This window comes from Symphodus melops (genome assembly GCF_947650265.1).
Source record: "Symphodus melops genome assembly, chromosome: 4".
NCBI lineage: Eukaryota > Metazoa > Chordata > Actinopteri > Labriformes > Labridae > Symphodus > Symphodus melops.
Window position 1 is genome coordinate 4,068,344 of NC_136694.1, and position 26,894 is coordinate 4,095,237.

Genomic DNA, 26,894 nt, shown 5'->3' on the forward strand with positions numbered 1-26,894 from the left:
CTTCATTTTGTCAACGCTGGAGTTTCTGCATGGCTTTAACTCAATGTTAATCCTTGTAAGGCTAATTCGTTGTAGGTGTATTACTACAAACAATATTTTAACATTGGCTCTATACATAGTTATAATAAAATATATTTTAAAAAAACATGATTTAAAGTAAATGTACACTGGCCAGCCTTTCAAAATAGATAATTCTGAGGTTTTCATCAACCTGGCGACTCTTCACGTATTGAAGTTATGTTTTGAATTAAATTATAAAGACAGCGTACTCTCTGATCAGACTTAAAGAAAACATGCCGTGTTGAAGTGCTGGCTTCTCTGTCAACAATGTAGCAGCCAGTATGTCCTCTTTCTAACTTTATATCCTGTCCTGAACAGACAAAGGTGCATGGTTTTTACTGTAGCCCCCCCCCCCCCCCCACACACACACACACACAGTTGTTACAGCAATGGAAGTGAGAAAGAGAAGCCCTCTGCATGTTTCTAATGAGCTCCATGAGAAGAAACCTGCTCAAACTAGGATCAATATTGGAGATGCTTTAGAAAAATGGAGAGAGGTTAGAACGCAGAAAGGTTTACTGACCGATGCAGAGCTGGCTAAACACTGAAGCTTCGGTGTCCGCTTCATGGCAACCTGCATGCCCATTGACTCTAAGGAGGAGGGGGCGAGGGAATAAAAGATGTTGCTTCAGTGTTTAGAACTGTAAACGGCACATGCCAGAGGAACATTTTAAAATAGAAGTGTATATAAAAGTGTATTATATCACCACATGTTCAAATCTTGATACGAGTGGTTCAAATTCAGCTGAACTCGCCGGAGAAATGGGAACATTCACAGTCCCACCTCCTCTGTCTCTCTGGCTGACATGTAGTGGGCTTATCAGGGGTTAGAGTCAGGTTTAGGGTTTCAGGGAACCGTGCCTCTTAGGTTGAAACCAGCTGAAAAATCCCCCAGCTGCAGTGGAACCACACAGAAGCACATTGTTACATACAGCTCAGTTAGTCGAGGTGTTTACTTCTGAAAAATGCTGCTGAACACGGTGAACGATCAAACACAGACTTCATGCAGTTACATACTAATCATAGCTCTCACTAACGGCTGTTAGTCTCTTGTGCTACAGTGAAAGGTGTTGTTGTGCAAGAGCATGACTTTGAAATTAAATGTGAACTTGACAGATTTCCTCTTACATGAATTTTAACTGTGTTGTTTCCAAGTGCTGTTAAAGCACCTTACGGACTCTTGGTTGTTATTTTTTCGTTTTGGTTCTTGTAAAAATTGTCTTCTATTCTGGTCTTGGTTTTCCCTCTTTGAGGTGGCTGCAGCTTTGGTCTCAGCCTCGTCTTTAGGCAACAGCTGTTGCAGCCTCACAATACCACAAAGGCCTCAGTGTGGCATTGACTGAGCCACCTGCCTTCTTTCTTTGTCCACAGTGATACTGTACTCTTCAGCTCCCCTCCTCCTCTTCTGTATTTTCCTGCTCCATCTTGCCTACCTCTGCTGCTGCTTTAACACCAATATGACCTCTGACCTTTTTTTGATTTTGCACTCCCATGCATGGAAATTTAAAAAGAAAGTTTAACAGTATTACAGTGGATGATAGAAAAGGTGATGGTGTGATAGTTTTGCGAATTCAGAGTTGGTACATTCCCGACTCTGCCTTTTCTCCTTCACCTTTCCTCTCTGAAACAATAAACACCATTCTTTCACCTCCATAGTGTTGCACTTTCCTTTCTTTGCATTTATAGCCCTGCATTTAAAGAGCAGCTGATATGGCGAGTGCACAGTAGTTTCTTTACCTTAAATAGCACATGCGTGCCATGAACACACCCCCATGAACATTTGGTCATCTTTTATTGCAGACAAAATTCAAATCATCCCTTTGTGCTCTTGCGAACATTGCATGTCTGACTTCCTCTGTCATTGTCTTTTTTTGATGTCTGCAGGAGTATAAAAGTTCTTGCGGTGAGAGAATTTCTCGCTCAGAGCGCCGTGAAGACAGTCAAGGCCTGCCGCCCACTGAAGACCACCTCAGCAGTGACTCTGAGGGTATGTGTCCCTGGAGCTGAGGCTGAATCTGAACTGATACTCACATGTTTATCCAAAGTATTGTAAGAAGTTTCTCAGCCATGACCACACTCAGAAAGAATGGTGTAATAAGATCCATGTAGGGTCCTTTGGCTTGTCCCAATAGAAGAACACTTGTTGGGTTTTAACCTTGAAAGCTCTACCTTGAGCCCAACAGAAAGGGTTAAATCTACAATCGCCTTGTGAACGGTTCCTTCTAAAACCCTCTAAACCTTCAGAACCCTTTTATGGTAAAATGGTTCCATCAGAACACGTCATGGGGGGTTTTGTCACAAAGCTCAAAGACTTTATAGGGCTGTGAAAAAAAAAAAAGAACCCACAGGTTCTCGTCTAAGGGATTTATCGAGGACTCAAAGTTTATCATAAGCCCAGCCAGGGGGGAAACATTCAGTACTGCTGTGAAATATGTTGATTGTAAAGTACAAAAACAAGGCCATTTGTTTGAAAATGTTAAAGCCTTAACTTTCAAATCCTCCAGTGGGATTTGTTGACAATTCAGAAAAGTCCCCCATCCTCTCTGCATCGGCTGTTTCAGCACTGTGTTAACGCTTCTGGACTCGAATGTTCCTTTTCTTAATTCCAGGGCAGATGCAATTTAGCTGAACCTTGTGTATATTTTCTGTGTAATGACAAGAATAAAAAAGATATAATTGAGGATGATTGATGTGGTCCTCTCACTAAACCCCTCTTTCCTCTAGGTGCCCTGCCCTCAGTCGCAGGCAGCTATGCTGAGGCCCGGCCCCCTCCCTCCTCGGGCCACATCAAGAGGCCGATGAATGCCTTCATGGTGTGGGCCAAGGACGAGCGCAGGAGGATCCTGCAGGCCTTCCCTGACATGCACAACTCCTCTATCAGCAAGATCCTGGGTGAGTCTGCGGCTCTATTCTGAGACACTGCCTGGCACATGTGAGGGCACAGACAGCCACCTGCTTCTCCCACCAGACAGACACGCAGACACACACACACACACACACACACACACACACACACACACACACACACACACACACACACACACACACACACACACACACACACACACACACACACACACACACACACACACACACACACACACACACACACACACACACACACACACACACACACACACACACACACACACACACACACAAGCAGTGGCCTGAATCCCTTTCCTTGAAATAATTACATTCCTCTCTATTGTAGAGAGCCTGTTGTTCTTTTGACAGATACACACAGACATGTATGTACATTATGCAGAAGCATGAACCATTTATATTGCTTTTTGGTTAAACTTATAACTCTTTCATTGTCCTACCTTACTTACAGAATTGGCTTTTCAGTACACTTTATACAACTAGTATCCTGAGATTCCATGTCTGTGGCTGTTTTCACTTTAACCACAGCGACTCAAGTGTTTTTATTTCAAGACTGACTTTTCTGCCTGAAAGCCTTATTGGTTCTTTTGCACCTCTGCCTTCATCTTTAGGCTCCAGGTGGAAGTCCATGTCCAACCAAGAGAAGCAGCCTTACTATGAAGAGCAGGCGAGGCTGAGCAGGCAGCATCTGGAGCGCTACCCCGACTACAAGTACAAACCCCGGCCCAAACGGACCTGCATCGTGGAGGGGCGGAGGCTGAGGGTCGGGGAGTACAAGGCCATGATGAAGAGCAGGCGGCAGGAGCAGAGAGCCACCTACACACACAGGTAGAGACCGCCATGTCCATTTCTTTCCTGACAAACAGCAGTGACGAGCTTGTTGCTCGACTATATCTGCAGCTCCCTAAATTCCTTTTTCATTCTTGAAGACACAAACACAAGGGCAATACTGAGCTTTTTAATCTGTCCTTGATAATGAAGAGCCTCCCTCAACACTCTTCCTCTAAACTCCTTCACCTACTTAAGCTGGAAGGTTAGGACTGTTAGCTTTAGCTTGGTTTGAAACGTTTCACAGTTTCATTGTTTTCCTTCGTCTTAAATGTTGTTAATGTCTTTGTGTCTAGTCTCTTTATGAAAGTCAAATGGCAAATTAAAAACATGACAATGGCTTTAAGGCATGTGATGAAAAGCTTTGTCCTCTTATTTGCTCTGCCACTCCTCTCCCATTATAAAAAATAAACACATTAGCTGTTGTTGTTTGTATGGCTGACAGCATGTGGCGTGTCCGGGGGCCAGGGGCCCCCCTTGAAATCCGACTGGCCACCCCAGGTGCCACCCCAAAAAATCCTAAACTGTGATTGGCATGTTGCCCTCTCAGAGGCGGGACTTATGACTGTTCAAGCTGAACTAACTGTCAATGTTTTAGGACTAAAACATTAGAAACTAATTTATTTCTGCAATTTAGATTTAGATTAGTGTACAAGAGTTTGGATGTGATTTTTTTTTTAAAATAAATTAAACTCTGACGTAGAACATTGATCTTCTTTTTAAGTCACTCAAGAATATGTTAAACGGCATACATATTTTGTAATTATTTTTTTTTACAAAGTCGATATGATTGGTGGTAATTAATTGATCAGGCCAACCCTGCACAAGTCAGCGCCCCAGTAAGGCCACCCAGTCCAAATAAATAAAAATATCTGGACACGCCCCTGAAAAAAAAAGATCAAACATAATCATAACTACTTGTTGAGACTTTGATGAAAGTGTGTTATATGAACATTTAAAGTAATTGGTGTTTTCTGCTTCATGTCAAACCTCACATGTTGTGAAATGTAGCTCGGCCAAAAGCGTTGCTATAACTGTCCACATGTCACCTCTTGTCGTTTCAGTCAAACAGAACCACAGCAGATCCACTATTCCCACAGCGACAGTCAGTACCCGGTTAACACCAGCTCAGTCTCCGTGGCAGCCATGCCCTTTCACCCTGCGTTGTTGGAGCATTACCTGCCGCAGGTGCCTGCCGCGCCACGCCTAGCAGAGGGCCAGGCCACGCCCACATCCCTACCCAGAGAGAGGGAGAGGGACAGAGAGAGGGAGCGGCCGCTGTACAGTGAAGGGGAGGAAAGTGATGGAGGGGAGAGGAGTGAAGGGGAACTGGTGCTCCTGACAGACTGAAAGGGGGGAGGGGGATGAGGAGGAGTGACGTGAAGGGAGGACAGGAGAGTGTACAGTAGCTCAGGAGGAAGAGTGCTTTTCATTGGCTAACAGTCAGAGAAGAAGAAAAGAAAAGGGAGACGCAGAGGGATTGAGGTGTCCCCTCGGTAAATCAGAAATGAAGACGTGGTATAAAAAACACATACTTGCCCTTGTAGATTATTTTCATTAAAACACACCCACAAACACACACTCATAAAAGGCGAGCTGTTATAATTTCCAGTCATTGATTTGTCATCAGCTGCTTTGTTTCTTTCCACGCTGACTCTTACAAATTCAATTCCTCACAGGGATTTTCACCTGTTTCAGTAACTGGCTGGTGATGGAGCTTTATGATATCAATAAAGCAGTGCTGCCCCCTGCTGGTCAGTGCTGGTAAAGAATGCAGACCTACCACAGTCAGTTTCTCATTGACCTGCTGTGGCCTCACCAATTCAGTTCTTACCTAACTAACAGAAGCTTCAGATCGTCCACCTGCTGCCTGAAATGTGGCAAAAGCTTCAACTTAAAAAAATTAAAGTTTCCACCCTTAATAAAAGGGAAATATAGGAACAGCACTTTTAGAAAAGGATGAGGTTTTTCAACTTTTAGTTCCTTGTTATTTCCAACTTCCCATCATGCATCCTATTATGAGCAATCTCTCCAGAGCGACAGAGGACTTGATTAAGCTGTTTTCTCAGGGTGAGTGGTAAACAGAATCTGATGATCAGTGTGTGAGTAGAGGGCCCCCCTTAAATGAATACCTTTAAATTAGTAAAAAGGTCACCCCAGTCTACAAGAGAATAAATCCCTGAGTTTGTCTCCATGATGAAAAAGAGTAAATCACAGAAAGTGTAATCTTTTGCTCTGAATGAATTTATTGAAACTCAGACAGATTGACACATTTTTAACTCCCAGTTACATGTTTGTAACGGATCTGTTTGTCACCACTAATGAAGTGATCGTTATAGCTGAGTGTCTCATTGCTTAAGGATTTTCATCACCATTTTTAAAAAGTTAGTGCACTGAAACGATGAAGATGCTAACAAACAAACAAAGCCCTCATCTTCCTCGTCTCTCCGCGTCACACTGTTTGGTTGACTTGTGCTGTAAATGCTGTATGTGTATTGACCCGGGCCTTGCCTTTGTTTTTATACCTCTGTTTGTTTCTTTAAATGATTGTTGATATATTGTTGTGCTGAGCGCCCCCCCCCCTTTTTTTTTTGTTCTGTGCATCCCATCAGCTGATAATCTTTGTTTCTGCAGCTTTCAAGATGCAGCCTCCCACAGCACTGTAGACGATAATTCTTAAAGTTATTTTATACAAACGTTTCTGCAATCTTTAAGAAAATGTCAACGACTTTTATTTAGGACATGTCGTATTCTTTGTACTTGTGCGTCAGACCTCGTTCTAAGACTTCTCTGAAGCTACACTGGAATTATTTTCAGATTTTATCACTGAAAGAGAAATTAAAATACAATTTCAATCAATTGACCTCACATTAGATGTCTTTCCTCCATGTGAAGCCCCCCCCCCCCCTTCTTCAAGATGTGTGTTAAAGAACCACTGATCGACTTCATGAGAACAAAGACACCAAACTCATGACTGTAAGAGTGTGTGAGTTTAAGAGGTGAAACAAAAACGCAAAATAGAAACACAACACTTACGGCATGCAGGACAGATTTTATTTAGAAGCACTTTAATTAAATGTTGTCACATAGAAACGGCAGGTTTATTTAGTTTGATCAGGACATTAGTGGACTTAAACCAAATACTATAAAACTTCTATTAAGAGCCCAGGTTTTTATTAACGTGAGTCCATAAAATGACTCTGCCTCTCTTTGATCATTTGAAAACTAAACATGTGCACTTGCAAAGATTGGAAGGACTATAAAGAATATTTAACAATTAACAAAGTTAGGATGAACAGACAGCCTCCCCATGCCAACATGCTGCACATTGGAGAGAGAGAACCAGTGAATCCTTTTAAATCCACAACCGAGACACATGAGTGAGAGCTGCCTACATTTATAGACGTGCGCAGCAGCAGCACCAGGCTGGCTAGTAAAGGAGACTGGGCCTTAAATTAGGATCATTTAAAGTTTTACGGTGTTTTAAACATATTGGAAGTAAACGTGTTGAGAACCAGCACTTTCTTAACCTTGTTTCATTCATGTTCTGCAGACTGCATGTTTCCAAAACTCCCTGCAGTGTTTCCCTTTGAATCAACCAGAGACAGGGATACACAGACATGAACTGCTTCCTCCTGTCGTGTTCTGTGGCTACAGCAGCACTTCTCGGCTCATGCATGAATTTGGTGTCTTTGCTCTCATCGTTTAATGACCATTCTGTAAAAAACTGAAGTGTACACTGGGGTCAATCCATGTGAAGCTAACTGTACGGTTTACAAATCAACATGTCAGAATACGCCACACTTTGGTCTTCAGGGTTTGGGACTCACCATGTACAATCATATTCAGGACCGTGTGACGTAAATAATGCTGGATAATGTGCGCAGAGATTGATATCAGAGGAATGTGTTTATCTTATTTTAACGGAGACGTGCTGTGGAGTCCCTTGTCGTCACCCCTGCTGATGTAAATATAGAGAGAGACTTTATTTTGTTTATAAGAGCTTGTGTAATTTAAAGGTGTACGTTTCTCTATGTTTCAAGAGTTTTTGTGTTGTTTTTTTGAGAGAAAATAAATTGGTTGTGTTAATCGTGTTTGATTTTGTTTTTAATAACTGAAGAGGTCGTTTCTTTGTGGCGACGCATCACCTCAGCTCTTTCCAGCTCACACACGACAATGTCCTCTTCATTGTTCTCTTTTTTATTTCCTGAGTATTTAAAGCTCATGAGAAGTTTAATTAATGAAAAACATTAAGTAATTCAAAATGGAATATTTCCCTTTTGAGAGTTATAAAATGCCTAAAAGTAAAAGGCTCGTTTCCACCATGCGGTCAGGTTTGGTTCATTCCAGTCAAATCACTGAATCACAGCCATTTGACATTGACCAATATATATTCAACAAAGATAAATGATTCTTAGGAAGGTCTGGATCTCCGAGGCAGAGAACAAAAACAGTCTTGAAATGACTTGCTCTAAATCTGCAGGACATTTAAACGTGGCATGTTTTGTCTTTGTCCTTTGTAACTCCTGTCTCACAGGAAGTGAAGATTCTTTCGACCAATCAACTGACTGCAGTGAATTTATCTCCAACCTTTCGGGTCGGATCGGTACAGCACATGTCCTGTTATGCATTATTATTGTATACATCTACTTTTGCTATTTCTTTTAACTTATATTTATGTTAACTATTCTGTTTTTTGGGATTTAGATTTTTGTCTTACTGCGATGCCTGAATTCCCCCTCTGGGGTTTAATAAATGAATCTCATTGTGGCAGGATGACAGTGATGCTAACTGTGAGCATAGTGCACGTCTACTTCAGGGTTTAGCTTCAAGCATCACATTTCTCTGACTGTTCAAAGACATAGGAACTGAAACTGGACGTATAAAGCACAGACGCACGTTTCTTATTTTATACATTTTAATGGAAATATTTACTGACAACTGTTAAATAAGTCTTCTTTTTTTCTCCCGGAGGTGTGAAGGATCACTGTACAGTAAGCTTTTCACAGTTTTTCTTACAGTATTTACATCCTCCGTCTCTGCACGCAGCCTCTCCTTCAGCAGTGGATAAGTACATTTACAAAGCGCTCAAGCATTTACAAAAAGTAAATATCAGCATACAAAGAACAAAACAAAAAAACCCAACAAGAGTTACCTGTACAGTGTTTCTTCAAAGTCAGTTAGTACATTCACACACAAACAGTTAATTTCAAATGAACTGCAATGCAAACCCTTCTGAAGCTAACCATTGTGGTTTGATTAGAAGAACAAATGTGAACATGAGGTCCAATCAATAAATAAACCCAAATGTTTAAAACACTTTAAACTGCAGTGTAGCGGAGTCGGACAGAATCAGGCGTAAATATTGGTCATTAAACTGCTCCGGTGTGTTTGGGCTCATTTTCACTTTCCCCAAAGTGAAAAAACGTGATGAGAATCATTTCATCGTTGTCTCTTCATGTCAAGCACTTTGATTCTTCTCAGTCAAAAGTCAATGTTTCCTTCTCGCTTTTTAAACAATATTTTCGAGGACTCTTGATCCGTACCTTCAGCGACGATGCCTAACTTCATTGTCAGTGCAGTCAGCAGTGAAAACGTTTTAGTGACCTTTTGCTAACTTTCAGGTGATCAAAATAAATATCCGCTAAGACTTGGAGGAAGAAGGATCCGTCATTGGTCTCATTTTTAACCTTAAGATCTTTTTCCTTAAATCCACTTTCAGGACATAAAGGTAACTGTTTTCAAATATTTAACAGAAGCATTCAAACTAAATCTCTACTTCTATCGCTGGAACAGAAGAAGAAAAAAATCCTTCAAATTAACTAATAGTTTAAGTCAAGACTTTGAGAACACATTGCTTAGGAGAGTGTTGAGAAGACGTGAAGTGGAAGTTACAGGAACAAAAAGGTCAAACAACAGAGCAGCAATAATCCTCCTCCTTACTTCCTTTTTATTAGTTTAACTCAGTAAACTTTTTCTAGATAAGTTCACGGTCCTCTTTCCCATTGAGAGAAAAAAGGGATGATGGAGGACGGTGAGTCTACCTGTGCTGGATGAGTGCTTACCCTGAGGGTCCTTAGTTCCCAGCTGAGTGACCATCGTGTCTTTATTAAATATCTTTTCTGCATTTGAAGAGTCACCACAAAAGATCGAACAGAAATCTGAGAAAGATATCGGCCGATGTTTATCATTTGGATTTTTCCCCTCCCAAATATCGACTTCAAACATCCCACATCGGAAACTAAACAATGTGTTCCCAAAGTCTTCTCTTCCTAAACCTCCACTCGTGTCTCGTCCACTTGTTGTTTCATTAATGTGCATTCAAGCTCAATCATTTGCTCTTGGGAAATCTAAGTGGAAGAATACTCTCGAATGAAAAAGTGCACACACCGATATGGACAGTTTGAAAATGTTTAAAGACGCTTCAGCAGAATGTGTATTTTACTAACTCTAAAGCTTCACAACGCCACAAGCTTCTGATCATCCCTCGTCACACATTGTTGGAGGGATGTGATATCCCTGACATCTCCCAGCTTCAATGTCCACGCTGGAAACCATTAACAGACGTTAGACTGTGTGGTGATGGTGTGAGGGCCAGCGGGCAGCTCACTGTGTAAATGATTGAGCCCGTCACTAGATACATGAGACGGGCAGTGTGGGACAAAGGTCAGCGCTCAGTGTCTCCCCCTGCTGTGCAGAGAAGGGATTAAATATCTTGGAGTGTTTAAGAAAGAGAGGGAAGCCCGGCGGACCAAAGTCGTGTCCGCCGGTCGTGGATTTTATCATGACGACTATAAAGAAGTGAATCGAGAGGATCTTTCTAACAGAGCGGTCAGAGCTGAGGTGTCTGCAGGATTCAAACAGCCAAATAAAAACTTTTTATTGGTTGCAGAATTCAGAGAAAATTGCCAAAACTAACATCTTGTAAAGGAGACAACATGTGTCAAACATGTCAAAGTGTTTGTGTTCTGTAGTCTGTGGCTGTTGAGCATAAATGTGTATCAGCTGTAGCCCAAATGGAAACGCTGCCTGGATGTGAGCAGATAAAACCCACATGTGGAAATGAGAGGTGTGAGCAGGAATTGATTGGCACGTTGTGCGGCTGAGAGCAGCCTCTGAACTCGGCTCTGCCTCTGAAGCAGCTGCTGCAGTTTCAACCTGATGAAAGGACAGATGTGCAGATCAAAGGTGAACGCAAACAGATGAGGCCATAAAGAGTAGAGAAGGGGACAGTGGTGGGTGAGGAGGGGTTGGTGGTGAGGGTGACGGAGGTCGTAATTTTCCAACAGGTCCAGGATGTCTTAATGGAAAGTTTAACAGAGCGACGCTTTGTTACCATAAAAGTCATGAATGTGGAAAAAATGGGTTGAGGAGAGAGAAAGCACACAGAGCGATACAGGTGCTCTCTTTTGAAGCCGCACCACCTCCCCTCCTTCCTTTAGTATCACTGCGAGCACAACTATGGAGCCGCTCCACCTCAGATACTAAATAATCCAGAAGGTCGACATCAATAAATAAATGCACATTTAGCTTCTCTATCATCCATTGCTAGAACACAATAGTGACCTAACCTGAAGCCAGCCCATGAGAAGCTTGAACAGGTTTCCGTCTCTCTTAGGAGAGGCTTCACTTTTTTCACCTCTCTAACATTAGCAGCAGTTTATTTGAAATAACTCAAATAGAAACGGACAAACGCTTTTACTGGAACCAGAGAAGAGAGAATCAGGGCGAGGGACACGCAGGACTGGCCTGAGTACGCAGCTGGTGTCTGGGAAGTGCAGTGCATAGATACCACAGCCAGAAGCACTTAGCACCAGAGATGCAGAGAAAGGAAGGAAGGAAGGAAGGAATTGAAATGTTAGACGAGCTGCAGTCTGAAGGAGGAATGGTTCTAGTGTGCAAACCAACCTGCAGAAATCTCAGGAACATCATGAGCAAGGCGCCTACAGTTGTTTTTTTTTTTTCTTACTACAGTGTGAAGAGGCCGTTGCATAAAGTCATGAACAAGTTGAAACTAATGAGAGGAAAGGCTTTAGGTGTGTATCCTTTAAGAAAGTCTGGTTTCTTGTTGGAGCTTCTTTACGGGCGCTGGGGGACACGAAGCAGGGTTTTTAATAAGTGTGTATTCTTTGCCCTAAAGTCACTGCTGCTCGATGAGCGGCCCGAGAGAGAATGCAGGTTTCTCAGGATGGGTTGACAGTACACACAAAAAGCAAGCACACACGCACGCACGCACACACACACACACACACACACACACTCACACAGATAGACAGACAGACGGAACTCAGAAAAGTGTCTCGAGCGAAGAGTTGGGACAGACCTGGAGCTAAGTTGGAGGAATGAAAGAGTAACCGCGCTTGTGGCAGAAAAGGAGGCCAGGTGAGCGGGTAGTGGTCCGTCAACAGCTGGAGAGACTTTCCACCCTACAGGAAGTTCCAGCATGAGAGCTGATGCACCCCTCCCTCACTTCTTGTGTCTTCCTTTCATTCTGGGATCTGCAGGGCCATCACTTCAGGTTTGGTCTTGAAGTACTGGTTAAAACGGAGCACAGCATACCTGCAAGGAGAGGAGGAGGAGCGAAACGATGAGGAAGGCAGGAAACGAGGAAAGCAGCTCAGCAAAAAGCTGTTTTTCCCATTTTTTTAAAAAAATGATTAACATGAGAGATACACCCGGGAATAAATGACACCACATGTTAAAGGGGACATATTATGAAAATCCAATTTTAAACTGTTTTTGAACATGTATGTGGTTAACCTGAGTGTCTACGGACCCACAAAAAAGTGAAATAATTACATCCAGTCCTTTATGGTCTGTAGAAGCCTTACAACACAAAGAACAAATCCCTCCCCTCCCCTGGTATCTCCACCTCCAGCCCTCCAGGGGGTCTCGTTGCATTTAAAGAGACACACACACCCAAACGGAGCGTTCAGAGAGCTGGTTTCTACAGGCTCACAAACCTCCTCTGCTGTGGAGCACAGCACAGATGTTTCATTTAGAGCACAGGGGGACTGTTTGAGAAGATGAAGAAGGGGGAGAATAATGTGCCCCCCCCACGTCTTCGTTTTATATGCTTTACAGGCTACATGGAGACAAACCCAATAAGACAAAGGACAGGACATTGATACGTCAAGAGGGACTTTGGTTCTGTCTGATCCTAAGTCAGCAGTGTTGTGTATTGTTAAAATGTTGACTGGATCACAAAGGAAAACAAGAGTCATGTTGGCTTTTGGGTTTTTGGTTTCACTCTTGCATAACCCTGTTTCACCCTCGCTGATGGATTATTTTCAGACACACAGAGTGGCCTTTCACTTGCCTCATGTCCTACAGCGGGGGGGGGGTCACCCCACACAGCTTCAGACCTTTGACACTTACCCGAGGAAGTCGAAGTCTATGGTGGAGTATTTGGCCTGTATGAGCGCCCAGAAGCCCCAAAAGAAGTGAGAAGCCTTGAAAGAGACAAGCAAGGAAGGTATCACATGAAGCAATGTGAGACACTGAGTAAGCCTGTGTGTGTGTGTGTGTGTGTGTGTGTGTGTGTGTGTGTGTGTGTGTGTGTGTGTGTGTGTGTGTGTGTGTGTGTGTGTGTGTGTGTGTGTGTGTGTGTGTGTGTGTGTGTGTGTGTGTGTGTGTGTGTGTGTGTGTGCGTGCGTCCTCACCAGAGCAAACTTGTTGACCTGCACGTAGAGCGTCTCCAGCTCTCGCTGGCTGACCTCCTCGGTCTTCTTGGTGAAGAGCTTGTACGCCTGCAGATACACTCTGAGCCAGTCCATCTGCATGTCCCGACTGGGGTACAGCCCGTAGTCCAGCTCGGCCATTCCTGATCACACGCATGGAGCCACGGAATCAAAATGAGGGAAAGTTGATGGATGTAACTTGAACTGGTGATGTGTTCCAGCTTGGCTCAACAAACCTGCAAATTCATTGAAGTGGTTGCCGATGTCGAAGGCCTGGTAGTTGTAGCTGGAGTATTCATAGTCGATGAAGCGAACGTGACCTGAGAGACGCATTCAATCAAAATCATGATGCTGCACCGGAACTAAAAAACAAACTGATGAGGGCACAGTATCCCACCACATAAACTGTGGCCGCCTGACATGCAGCATGATAGCAAAGCATGAGCTTAATGATAAGTACTCAGACCTCATGAGTCAGCTTGAACTCTCTTTGATGCAAAAAGAATTAAAGTGAAATAATAGCTTAAAAAAACACACACGGAGATGGACTACGAAATGAGACGCAGCTGAAGGCCCTTTGGCTACTTTTCCGTAGACGTCACACTTGGCTAGCTTGGCTGTACAAGTGACCCTGTATCATACACTGTATGTAACCCTCCTAGGTCTCCACATGTTCTCCTTTGTGTTGTTATCTGTAATTACTTCTTGAGGTGTTGGGGTCAATCGGCTTGCTGACAGATTGGCGTCTGATCATTCTGAAAGGTATAAACAAGCTGGCTACCCTCTTTGCTGTTGTGGATGATGTTCTTGCACAGCAGGTCGTTGTGGCAGAGCACCACGGGGGAGCCCAGCGTGGAGAGGTGCTCCTTCATCCACACCATCTCCTGCTCCAGCACTGCTTTGCTGGGACACTCCTGCTGGATCCTGCACAAGACCAAGGCAGAGTGAGAGAGAGCGAGAGAGAGAGAGAGAGCTGTGTGTGCTGTTGTGGGTTACACTGTGTTGATGGAACTGGCTCCACCTGCTTGGTAGAGGGACGTCCATATGGCTGCATGATATTTTGTTTTAATATCAACATAGCGATGTAGTATGTGTAAATGCTAAATGTACCCACTTGGAAAACACAAAAGCAGAATTCATATCCGTCTGTACAGCTCATGTCTGGCACACAGATCAATACTTCAGCTGCTTCAGTTGAAAGACTCTTCCTCCTTCATCAGGAGGAATATTGATTCTCAATCATTCAAAAATGCAGGCTGGGAATCACTGATAAATCTATCTATCTATCTATCTATCTATCTATCTATCTATCTATCTATCTATCTATCTATCTATATATGCATGCATGTACCTGGTAGTGAAAAATAAACATCTGCACACCAACAAGCTCCCGTTTCAATGCTACATTGATAAGTGACGTGTGGAGCCAACATGCATATGAATATATGAACGTGTGCATAAAAAACACACTTACTGTATGTGTGGAGTCATCTCATGTGGGTTTTTTTTGGTACCACAATAAAAAATACACATCACATATATTCTAGTCATTTCTGCAGCACCGGACAGAAGGAGTTGTACTCGAGATTATCGACCAAACCACAGAGCTCTTTGTGGTTTTAAGGTCATTGAACAGTTGGATCATATTCTGAGACAAACATGCACAAAGGGCACAGCTGCTCGGTACGGGCCCCTGGGAGCCGGGACGGAGAAAACGAGCGCTCAGTGGAAACTCCTGGAGTCACTATGGCTACGCAGCGTCGTCTCCTTTTGGGATCTGATTATCCAGCATTTGCTTTGTGTTTACTTTACACCTTCCTTACACGACTCCTCTGCACTCATCATCCAACCTGTGTCACATGACACACAGAGCACTCCAGATCATCAACGTCTGCCGGTGGCTAGTAGAGAGAGGGTTAAGTCAAGCAGCTACTAGCTGACAGCTCGTGTCTGAGCCAACCTGACTGGTTGACTGAACAGAGACCCCGGTGCTAACCGTAATGGGCTTATGGGAACTAATCCACAGCTAGGATGACATCAGAAGAAGAGTGAACTCTCAGCCGCACGCTGAGGAGAAGTCACACAGCCGACAGGACAGTCTCACGGGGAGCTTTGCTGACGCGAGGACGTACGTAAAGTCCGCGCTCCGCCGGTGTCCAGGTGCAGAACACTTTAACTGTCTGCGTATCCAAGGAAGAGGGCAAAGTGACCGGAGCAAACATCTGCTGGCCGACTGCATGCCTCAGACTCCCTAATCCAGCCCGCTATAATTGTTGCAGTTATATAAGCCACATGCTGGCTTTAATCTAATAGCCGTCAGAACAAAGACGTCAGCTGCCACTGAGCAGCTTGCAAGGTTATGAAATGGTCCACTTCTGTCGGCTCCACAGGTCCACTGCCAGGAAGCAAACTGAACCAGCCTCAGCCTGAACGTCCGCAAACTGACCCCCCCCCCCCCCCCACACACACACGCACCTTTCAATAGATGAAAGGGCAATTATATAAAAAGCATTACACCAAAATGTTCCAGCCTTCATGAGTGCGTCATGAAACTAACTAGGCTCAGGGTTTACAGCGTCTCCGTTAAGAGGCGGTTTGATATTAAACCTCTCGTCATCACTGAGCTGACTGTCAGGGTCACATCCAGAGTTAGGATTTATGAGCTTAAAAGTGAGAGTCCTGGTGGTGGGAAAGATCAATCAACCCTCTGCTGTTAACTTTTAAAGAGTAAATATACCCGGGTCTTATATAAATATACTCGGTCCTTAAAAATGCTGAGTCAGGTGTGTGCTCAGTGCTGAGAGCTGAAGTGAGAACGCACCTCTGCAGCCGCTGTGAGGCTGAGATGTCTGAACAAGCAGATCAGGAGGATTTCAGCGGTAGTGCATATGTGAAAACAGCTTCATTTCCCTTCTTCACCTCTCAGCCTTACTGAGCATGCATGTGATGACCTGAGCGTGAACCTGGAGCAGTTAGCAGCTAAGAAGCTCACCTCAGGTTGGACGCTTGCTCGGTGAACTCTGTGGCCACGAGGGAGAAGTATTTCCTCATCTTGATCCAGAGGTTGGGTTTGGGGATGCAGCCGTTGTGGGCATGGATGGCGTGGATACGAGCCATCTCTCCGGCTATCATCCTGAAAGGAGACACGTACTCAAAGAGTTAGTGATGACAGGATGTTTAATCTACAGGTAAATGATGGAGCTTTGTTAGACAGACGTGTGGACGTGTTCAGAACTCCTGACACAAACTGTCCTGAGTGGAAAATGAGCTCCCTGTAACACTGAAGAGAAAATGATACGAGACAAGTTAAGGAGGTGAAACCGTCACTCTAGTAGCTTGTTAGCTCCAAACATTGTCCATCCAGAGACTAATTAGAAAATATAGCACCGAATTGTCTCACTACCAAATCTCCATAGTGCACCTTTAAGCTGCAGGGTTGTGTGTCATTATGTGTGAGTGCAATGTAAGTCGTCAGACACAGAAAGATAAGAAGTGTGTTGAGTCACAATGAAGGTAAACCAACAGGACAAACCTAGCATAACTGGCTTTGTTTATTAGTCATTGTTTGTTTTTTCACTATGTAAATGGTCCATCACTCCACTCATCTCTTCACTCCTCCGGCGCTGAGGTGTGTTTTTCCTTTTTCTAATACCTTGTGTGTGTCGTCTGTGGAAAGCCTAGGAGGTTTCTGAATCAGGTACTTGACATTGATAGCACAATCATACTGTGAGCGTCTGTGAATCAAAGCCTGAGTACTTCCATCCCACCACCACGTCCTGACCTGAGTAAAGAAGGATCCCTGACATCCTGCGTGCCCAGAGCGTCCCCCTGCATGAACTCGTAGCAGATGCCGTTCTGAAAGGTGCAGTAGAGGTGGGGAGCGCAGCCGTTAGCATGTAGCACCTGCAGGAGACAAAACAAAAAACAAAAATACACACCTGGTTAAAAGGAGACAGGTGAACCTAGTCCAGGACACGCGACCCATTCATTAGCTTGGACACTACCTGAAAGCTCTTGAGCTCATTGTCTCTATCCACGAATAGCTCCGTCTTGTTTCCGTATACTCGGACAAGGACCACGTCCTCGGGACTGTCCTCCACGTAGCAGCCCACCAGCTTGTTGGTGGTTCCATCAGTGAAGAGCTGAAAGAAGAGGAGAATGAATCATGTCATTCGCCCAAAGATGAGAAATAACAGCATCCGTGTTTGTTCCCAGACAATCTTCAATAAAGAAGACCACAGTACAGATTACATTTAAGGCACATGTCTGCAGCTCTGAAGCACCAATACAGAGACAATTATTGTCAACATGATTCAGTCATTGATTTGAAACCTTCAGCAGAGAACTGAACACAAGCCATCAAGGTGGTGATAACGGTGGACTTTTCCCAGACTCAGATCTAAGTGATGCACTTAGAACATCACATCCTGTTACGAAGAATAGAAAGCTTAACTGGCATTTAAGGAGACTGCATTACGCAGGTTCAAATCCCCAAATCAAACAGATCTCAATTTCAACATGAACAATGAATCCTTTATAAGAAGACGGGCTCTTCAGTCACAGACTTTTATCTTGGTGATATTTTTAATATGTATTTTATGCAGATGATACTCAGTTATATTTGTGAAGCCAGATGAAAATACTGAAAATAGGACATGAAGACGAGCATGATCAATGATCTTCTGCTCCTAAATTCAGACCCACTGACGTTTCTTAGGCGTTAGGGCTCTTAGGGTTAGGATCAGATCCTGAAACAAATAGCTCCCCTGGTAGGAGCTCCAATGTAAAGAATCTGGGAGTCATAAGTCTTTCAACTAGCCCATCAACCAAACGTAACAAACCTCCCTTCTCACCTGAGTAACACATTACTTATGTTAAAGTTAAGATTTGGCCAATAAGTGCTGCTTGTGAGTCTGCTGTCATATTTCCCATACAAGCTTTTCTGTATGAGCTTCCTGTAAAAAATGAATAATAAAAATCACAGCCTGAAAGATCTTAATGGTTTGTTTGTGAAGGATCGTAGAGTTTGATATCACCAAACTAGAATATTGCATCTTCTGAAAGCAGCATCTCTCCGACAGCCCCCTCAGATATCAGGCATGACTATAATGTACCAGGCCGGGTTCAATATTTGTTTCATAAATTAACATATTCAGAATATAGCCTACACATTGATTATGTTTTTTGCTTTATTTTTGTGCATGCGCAGTCAGTGGAATTTATTTAAACTCTTAAAAGAGAAGTGAGTTAATGACTCCTGCATTAGGCCTGCAAGGTGCTGTTGCTGTTGCATCAGTCAATCAAGAATGGAAGTCAAACGCTTCATCTGAAATGACGACTGAGCGAAAAAAGCCGTCTATGTCCAGAGCCAGGGTCTGAATGTCACGTCACTGCAGTGGGCGAGTCGGTCCCACTCGAACGAACACAATAACAACATACACACTGCCTGCGTCTCCCCCCGGTCCAGACGCTCACTCGTACATATCTGACATTCCACACGTGGCTGACCACAAAGATGGGCGTGCAGGCATCCCTGTTATGGCCGTACATATGCAGGCATACGCGCCTTTGCTACCACATGACTGATCCATTCTACCCGCCACACAATACACCGCTAACACCGGCGATCAATACATCGACAGACAGCGATAAGCTTGGACCCAGACAGAGGTAAACAATCAGTCATATACTGCCTGACGTTTCTTTTTTTTCTGCCATGAATGAGTGTGCGATGTGTGGCCTGACTGCAGGCCCTCTGACGTGGACTGTCTTCCTTCTGAAGATGGCTCATACGTCCCGTTTAATCCATGCGATGATGTAGTTTAGTCAAATATTTTAACGAGATTGATTTGGAGTTGATTTTAAATGAACGTACAGAAGTACTGCTCGCACCCGCTTCGTCGTCTGTACTGATTCAAGAGCATGTGCTAGTGCTAATAACGGATTCTGAAAAAAGGGCTCTTCAGTCCTCTGAATTTTCAGGCGATTTCAATCTGTGATGATGGGAGGGGTTGGACTGCAGAGCTGAGGCCAGAGAAGAACAGCTGATCTCTGACAAACTGCAGCCCCTCAATCTGAATAAAGAATAAAAGACTGTCATTTGAAAAGTTATACCAAACTCTTTGAGACTCGACAATGAAACAGCAGCTTCAAACCAATGAAGAGAAGGATATGTGTGGTTAAATGTTTAGGCGATATTGCCCAGACAAATTTTCTTCATCAGCGGTGATTTAAAAAAGGAGCCATGTAGTGCTCAGTAATTAATCAAGTTTCAATTTCAAGTAGGATTTTGGATTCCCCAGTCGTGAAAAAAAAGAATAAATAAATCGAGCTCAAAGGATGACTGTGCCGCGTGCCATGTTTAATGTTTTTTTAAGTGTTGTGTTATTTATATGTATTTATATGTATTCACTTTAGTGCTTGTCAGAGTTCAGAGTGTTTAACTTTGATGCGTGTGTTTATTATTTGTGATCTTAACAGCAATCGAAAACCATTTGGAGTTTGCCGTTTTGGAGCAGTCCTCACTTTTTGTTGAGTCTCTGTTGCCAGGCGACCCGTCAGACCCGGCAGCACACGCGTCCCCACGTATGGAGGCTACAGTCCTCACGCGAGCGGTCCGGGTTCAACTCTTTCTCGCATGTCGATCCCCCCCCCCCCCTCTTTCTCTCCCTGATTTCTGACCCTATCCACATCTCTCTAACAAAGGCAAAAAGGCCAAAAAACACATATCTAAAAAAAATTATAAATAAAAGTATTGAAATCACACAAACTAAGAACTGTCAGCTGAAGGGTCAACTCCCCCCCCCCCCCAGATAAAAAGTGGTTTAGCCCACTCCGCTGACTGTCCTCATCACCACAGCAGGGTGTCTGGGAAGCTAACAGAGGTTCTATGCTGTGCCTCACGCTGGCATCGCTCCCGCTGCCCTCCTTTCTATCAGCCATCTTTGATTCCATGACATGTTGTGGTGAATCAGACACTGGATCTGTAGAAGCATGGGATGCAGCCTGTGGTTCCCCACTTTACATCCAAACATCAAGTCAGGTCTACGTCTCTGCTGATGACTCACACCATCGACCTTTGTCAGGCAGCGTTTATCTTCAGCATGGGAATGGAGACTGGACACTGTTCCTCTGTTGCTGTTGGCACACACTGCTGTTTTCACAAACTCAGGGTGCACATGGGATGTTTGGAAATGGACAGTGTGTATTTCCAGTAAAGGTCTTCCTGTCCAGGTGGCGAGGCTAATCAGATGTTTCTGTCAACAGTGCTGCCCTGCTGCTCTACACCACAGTCAGCGCTTCCTGCTGCCATGAAAACAACGAAAACTCTCCTCCAGGTGCCCTGGAAACGCTCCACAGTCATCTCAGGGTGTATTCACACCAGAAAAGTCCTTTAGTCCGCTTTCTTTGGTTCGGACCAAATACAATGTTTCTTGTTGTTTCTTGCAGTTTTCGCAAGAGGCCCAGAATTCATAAACAAAACCACGTGTGTGAAGATCGTTCAATCATTGGATAAAAAGGTTTAGGGCGGGGTAAAGCCGTAATGGCAAGATGAAAGTAAACAATCATGGAGAACTTGCATGCTGCACTCGCTGTCTTGGTATTGAACATTTTACCAACAATTTCATCCATTAAGTACAGGTACAAAAATATTTAGTTGTGTAAAAAATGTAGATCTATGTGTGGGAAATCAACCGGTGTTATGATGAATGTGGCCGAGGTTATAAATGACGTATGTGGTGCAGGGGAAAGGAGGAGGATCAGACTGCTGCAGCTACTGTTCTGTTCATAGTCAGTGTGATTTAAATGTATTGGATAATAAAGGAACAGAGCGATGAATCACCAGTGAAAGTGTCTGAAAGATAGACTAAAGATTACCTCCGCGTCTTATATCAAAGAAGTAGGTAATAGAAACAAACAAGAACACTGTGCTGCTAACCGAACAATTATTTCCCTTAATGCGCGAGGCAACGGGAGCCTGTTATGTCCAAAAAAGCTGTACGACTTTTAGAGCTGGGTCGGACTGAGGTCTGGTTGCTTTCACACCTCAAACGAACCGTACCAGGGTTCGTTTGGAGGCGAACCGCGACCACCTCTTTGGCTGGGTCTCGGTCCGGCTGTTTGGTGCGCACCTGAGTTCGATGGTTTGTATTCACACCTACTCAAGAGGTCAGCACCAGGGTTTTAGTTTGCTTCAAGCGAACCAAACAAGTTAGGTGTGAATCATAGATTTAGGTAGCCTGCCACGAAACCGCTTTTTGCACGGCCTATTTTTAAAAAACACGGCCTTGAAATTATTGCACGGCTTGACCTAGGCCGTGCAAATATCTACATTTAATAGACGTGCTTACTACACAGGTTTCTATACGGTGCGCTAAATATCTGATTAGGCTACATTCTAATTCTAGCAAAGAATATGTTTGCCGAATACCGGTATTGAAAAGCTTAAACCCGATCCCGTTTACGTTTCTACAGCCACCCGTGCCCTATTTGGTAGACGGTGTGTCAGCCAGATGATGATAGCCGCTATGTAAATAGCGTCATATGATAGCAGCTAACCGCTGACAGCTAACCGCTAACTAATAAATTCAACAAAGGAGAAAAACGCTACACAAACAAAACCAACGAAGAAGACATCCAGTAGTTCATCCACTTTGTCATTGGCATGTGACTGTTTATTACAAGAACTCAATCAAGCTTTGTTTCAGAGAAGGCTGTGATCGGCGAGGAGAAATACAGACGTAAACAATCAGCTGTGTATTACAGTCAATGGTTTAAACACGGCGGAGTTTTGTTTACCGACGTAACACGGGAAGTGACGATTTTTTCAACCAATCAACGGACTGCAGTGTTTAGCTCCACCTTTTCGGGTCAGCGCCACATTCGAATATGCTGACAGATGATTGATTTATCAAGGTCTAGGGATCTATTATTACTGGATGACACATGTAATATTATGAATTTATTTGTTTGTTGTTTGTTTTTTAAAGAAAGTGCAGATAGAAGTAGTGGGCCAACAAAGGGGTTAGACAACATGAACCAAGTGAGTCAAATGATGAAGGGGTGTGTCAGGGCAGGGGCTGTACAGTAAATCAACATTATCAAGCTTGGGAAAACTAAAATGTGTAACAATGCATCTTATTGAACAGAATGCACAATTTAGAGACTTATTCAGTTTTCTTCAAAACCAGTGTGTTAGTGAGCACATAACCTCCGCGCCGCCGTGAGTGACACTGAAAAAAATTTGCACCCCCTGTATTTTTTTTTTGCACCCCCTGTTTTCCCATTTCTGCCTAAATCACTGGTGTGAATACACCCTAAATCGCCAGTTGTGCCACTCCTTAGGAGACAACACATTCTCAGGTGGACTACAAATCCTGTTTTTGGGGTCCATCACAGGAAAAACTCTTCTGGCTTTAGAGCTCAAGTTCAGCTCTATCGCAGAGCAGGACCGAGACAGTATGGATGAAAAATCATCCTTGTGTGCATTGAGCCTGTCATTCACTTGGGGGAATAGAAATGTAACTATGAAAGAACTGACGATAAGTATCCTTTTATTATGAGGCGTTGTTATTCATATCACAGCAATGATACAGAAAACCAGCCTTTCAGCGGTGGTCTTGATTTAAAATCCAGAGTCCGTCCAGTCTGAGCCAAAGAGTAAAAAATGTTTCTCAGACCATAAAAAAAGTTTGAAGTCTGGGCCGATTTGAGTACTGCAACACGAGTTGAGTTGAGTTTGGTTGAGTTGACAGGAACCATGCACAACACATCTGTTGGTCCAGAGTTGGCCTGACAGCTCATTTACACCTGAGGCACCGTGGTGGGGTGTCTGAACCAGGTCGATCAAATAGTAAAAGAAGCTGCTTGCGTCTCTGCGTCCCCTTTTCAGAGCCACCTCCACGACTTTGACCCGGCCGTGACTCATCAGTCACTTGATCCTTTAACAAGGAATTAATTATGCATTTTCCCTTCCAGACAAACAGAGGCTCCTGACTGGATTGCCTAGCAACACTTGTTCGTCAGCGTTTGGCGAGTGTGCAGAGACGGCTTAAAGTACAAAGACTTCATCGACTATTTTTACCGATATTATTTGATAATGAAGAAAACGAGAGTCTGCATTCGATCCCATCACTGAGTGCAAACATGACATTTACATTTAACGTGCACAGAAATGTTTCGACCTCGTCTTCTCATAGAAAGAAGGAAATATGTTTGGACTTTATCTATCCCTAACGAGGTCTGCTATGTTGAATTATTAGATAAAGAAAAGTCTGAATCATTCATGACCAATCAAAGATGGAGTTTACCGCCCGGCTTATAGGAGTCACATCAGACGAGATTTTTCTACATTCTCTGTTTACATGAGGTGATTTTTATCTTCCATGTCAAACAGAGGGCAGTAAAATATTCAATAGAATAACAGCAATTCATTTTAAAATGCTAACCCTCTGGCAGTGCACTGGCAGGAAGAGGAAAGATCAGTAACAAAAGATGAACCTTCTGTTAAGCCCATCTTGTTTCTTCATTAATATGTCACTTTTATTCAATCCCTATTTTACTGCTATTCTTTTCTAAACTAATATTGTTTCTCAAAAGTTATTATTTATTATTGTTAGCTCGGAGACAGTGGACTCTTATGAGTACCTGAGCAACAAGCTCGGCTGGACTGACCACACCAACTCGCTGCAGGAGAAAGCCCAGAGCAGACTCGGGTCCTTCAGAGTGCACGGGGCACTCCTGAGGACGTTTCATGACTCTGCAGTGGCGTCAGCCATGCTGCACAGAGTCGTCAGCTTCACGGCTGCAGACAGGAACAGACTGCTTGCTCTGTTCTGGGCTGACCCCCTCGACCCCCGTGGAGCTGGTGGGAGATATGGACGATGATGGCAAACGTATCATCTCTGATGGAGAACGTTTCCCACTGCACGGCTGGGACTGTAGCAGCTCCTTCAGCGACAGGTCACCCACGCAGTCGTAAGGACAGATACAGCAGCTTCTTCCTTCCTGCTGCAGGCAGACTGTTTAACCAGCTCCAAGTAGATCATAAAACACACGCACACACACACTGGACACAATTCACTTCAACCCCTTGTGCAATACTATCACATCTCTCATATCCTCTGATATGCATGTGCCATAATAGTCAAACTGTTCTGTGCACTGTGAATGTTCAGACCACATTAGCTCTCTCTCTGAACTGTGTTCTCTTTATCGTCTGTTCTTGATCTTTGTTGTTATAACACTCAACATTTCTCCCTTGTGGGATAAAAAAAAAAAAACTTCTACATGATCTTATCTACACGTATCCATCTTCAGTGGAGAGACATCTGATGATGCATTATGGGCGTGTAGGGGCGTCACTGTATCGTGGCACAGCATTTGTGTGTGTGTGTGTGTGTGTGTGTGTGTGTGTGTGTGTGTGTGTGTGTGTGTGTGTGTGTGTGTGTGTGTGTGTGTGTGTGTGTGTGTGTGTGTGTGTGTGTGTGTGAGAGAGAGTGGGGGGGGCAGAGTCACTGAGACTGTCACTGAGCTCTCTGACTCTGAGACAAAGCGCTCTCCGACAGAGCCGAGGTGAGCAGGACTCATTCTGCCGGGTCTCCTTCCAAACAAGGAAGCAAAAGACGAGCTGATAGCAAACAGAGACGGGTTCTACTTTATCATGAATCCCAGGTGGTAAAATAACTTCCTCCTCACAGAGCCTCTCTACTCCTGACACTTTAAAGTCCTGAGCGATACATCTCGATGCCGTGTCCTGAGCTTTATGTGTAATTTCACCTCTTTGTTTTCTGCCGTACCGTCGACTTTCACAAACTGTCCAGCCGTTAAGGCTTGTGACGTTGTAAACAACAACATCCCAACAAACTCACTTTGTGGCTGAAATGAAATCCGCAGCAACGCTCTTAAGTTGCTCTTCATTTAGGAGACACATTTCTCTTCTCGGGATTTGTTTTTTTATCTCACAGTGATGAAAATGTTCACGTCTTTGTTTAAATAAAGATCTAGTGTATTTTGTACAGGTTTGGAGTCAGAACAGAAGTTTTAAACCCACATCCTGTATTCACATTTATTTCATAAGAGAAGCACAACACGCCTGCTAGATCTTACTTTTAAACTACACAGCAGCAGTATGCTTTGACCCCACCTTATTATTTAATGTGTCTTTATTACCTATTAACTGTTGAGTTAAACATGTGACGACAGAGACAATAAACAGGCTGAAGTTCAGACTATAAAACATTTTACAAGGCGTGTCCGCAGAGAGAGATGTGCTTATTATTCCTCATCCAAACACAGTGACAGACAGGATGACATGACTTGTTATAAGGTTAAAGTTTGCCTTAACACGCATATGGAGGACTTCAAACTTAAAGAGCCGAGTTCAACATGAACATTGTGGTCACGTGACCTCTCTGGTTTCTAATTTTCTGTTCAGTTTAGTGGAGGTTCAACACTGACAGCTGTTAGCTTAGTGCAGGTTTTCATAGTTAAAACTACGACAGAATATACCGTACATGAGTCTTAAATGAAGAGTGGTGAGTTGTTTGTTTAAATAAATCAAACAGGCTTTATTATCATTTCTTCCTCGGCCCTTCCTCTCCACTGGCTGGTTGATGCTGCAGGTCTCATTAAGCTAGCCTAGCTCTCCTCAGAGCAGCTAGCCTGTTTGCTAACCTTACCTTGGTCTTGACGTGACTCTTGTCCCACGCCGGTCTCAGCTCTTGGATCAGCTTCATCGCTCCCTCAGCCACGTTGTGCTCGTCCACGAAAATTGACATTTTTCTGATCACCGGCGAACCGACGGGCACATGTATCTGCGTCTCCATCCTGCAGTCGTTTATCTGCAACGCTAATCTCCGAGCACCTTCACAGATATTTCTAGAAGCTGCAGCATGCAGGTGTGATGTGGTTAAAACGAAGGTTTAATGTTGACGAGATGTTTGTGAAGGAGTTGCGTGTTGTCTTGCTGGATCTCTTTGGCAGGATCAATGCGAGGAAAAGCAGTAATGAAGGGCGGTTAATCTGCCGGGTTTGGAGGCTCGTCGCCGGTTTTCTTGAGAGCAGTCATTCAACGGTTCAGTTTCCTCCTCTTTAGCTCCGCCCGCCCGGGATCATCCGATTGTACCGCCGGTTGAGACGCAACGCAGCCGAGCACGCCCACTACTTCCGGAAATACCCGAATGTATCCGAATTTGAGCGAAAGCTTGAACACTCCGCTTCCTTCATGGAAAGTGATAGAACAACTTTTTTGCCTAACACAGGCAAGCCATGGTGTTTTGAAAAAACTGTTTAAATAAGCAGCTGATTTTTCATTTGTTGTATTTAAAGAGTGAACAGACAAAGTTACAACATAACACCTTTCATCTTTCAGACACCTTTACTGTTTGATATAGGCTACACTTAAACTGTGGTTTAAGTAAGTATTCTGTGTCAGATTTG

At 43.8% G+C, this 26,894-nt stretch overlaps 2 protein-coding genes and 1 long non-coding RNA gene across 7 annotated transcripts in view; 1 reads left to right on the forward strand and 2 right to left on the reverse strand.

The window, feature by feature from the left end:
* Positions 1–7,863, forward strand: part of sox13 (SRY-box transcription factor 13) — a 42,619-nt gene extending 34,756 nt beyond the window's left edge. For all 5 annotated transcript variants that reach the window (XM_079340689.1, XM_079340690.1, XM_079340691.1 and 2 more), the window contains 4 exons: positions 1,945–2,047; positions 2,785–2,952; positions 3,558–3,774; positions 4,839–7,863. In XM_079340689.1, the coding sequence (XP_079196815.1) occupies positions 1,945–2,047; positions 2,785–2,952; positions 3,558–3,774; positions 4,839–5,124 (774 nt within the window). In that variant the 3' untranslated portion in view covers positions 5,125–7,863. The remainder of the gene's footprint in view (positions 1–1,944; positions 2,048–2,784; positions 2,953–3,557; positions 3,775–4,838) is intronic.
* The window catches only part of LOC306822617, a 299,929-nt gene that overhangs the window by 265,356 nt on the left and 7,679 nt on the right, over positions 1–26,894 (reverse strand). The window lies entirely within an intron of this gene.
* On the reverse strand, positions 10,638–26,661 carry etnk2 (ethanolamine kinase 2). The gene is made up of 9 exons (XM_079341729.1): positions 26,135–26,661; positions 17,459–17,596; positions 17,236–17,357; positions 16,447–16,587; positions 14,236–14,378; positions 13,691–13,774; positions 13,437–13,597; positions 13,153–13,226; positions 10,638–12,333 (listed from the first exon to the last, which is right to left on the reverse strand). The coding sequence occupies exons 1-9, from the start codon at positions 26,279–26,281 to the stop codon at positions 12,261–12,263; spliced, it is 1,083 nt and encodes a 360-aa protein (XP_079197855.1). The 5' UTR covers positions 26,282–26,661; the 3' UTR covers positions 10,638–12,260.

Excerpts from the sequence above, each read along its gene's own strand:
- etnk2 (XM_079341729.1), bottom strand. The coding sequence starts at position 26,281 with ATGGAGACGCAGATACATGTGCCCGTCGGTTCGCCGGTGATCAGAAAA. Across the intron at positions 14,379-16,446 it reads GAGCAAGCGTCCAACCTGAG|GATCCAGCAGGAGTGTCCCA; the intron begins GTGAGCTTCTTA and ends GGTCTTGTGCAG. Across the intron at positions 13,775-14,235 it reads CATCCACAACAGCAAAGAGG|GTCACGTTCGCTTCATCGAC; the intron begins GTAGCCAGCTTG and ends TGCGTCTCTCAG.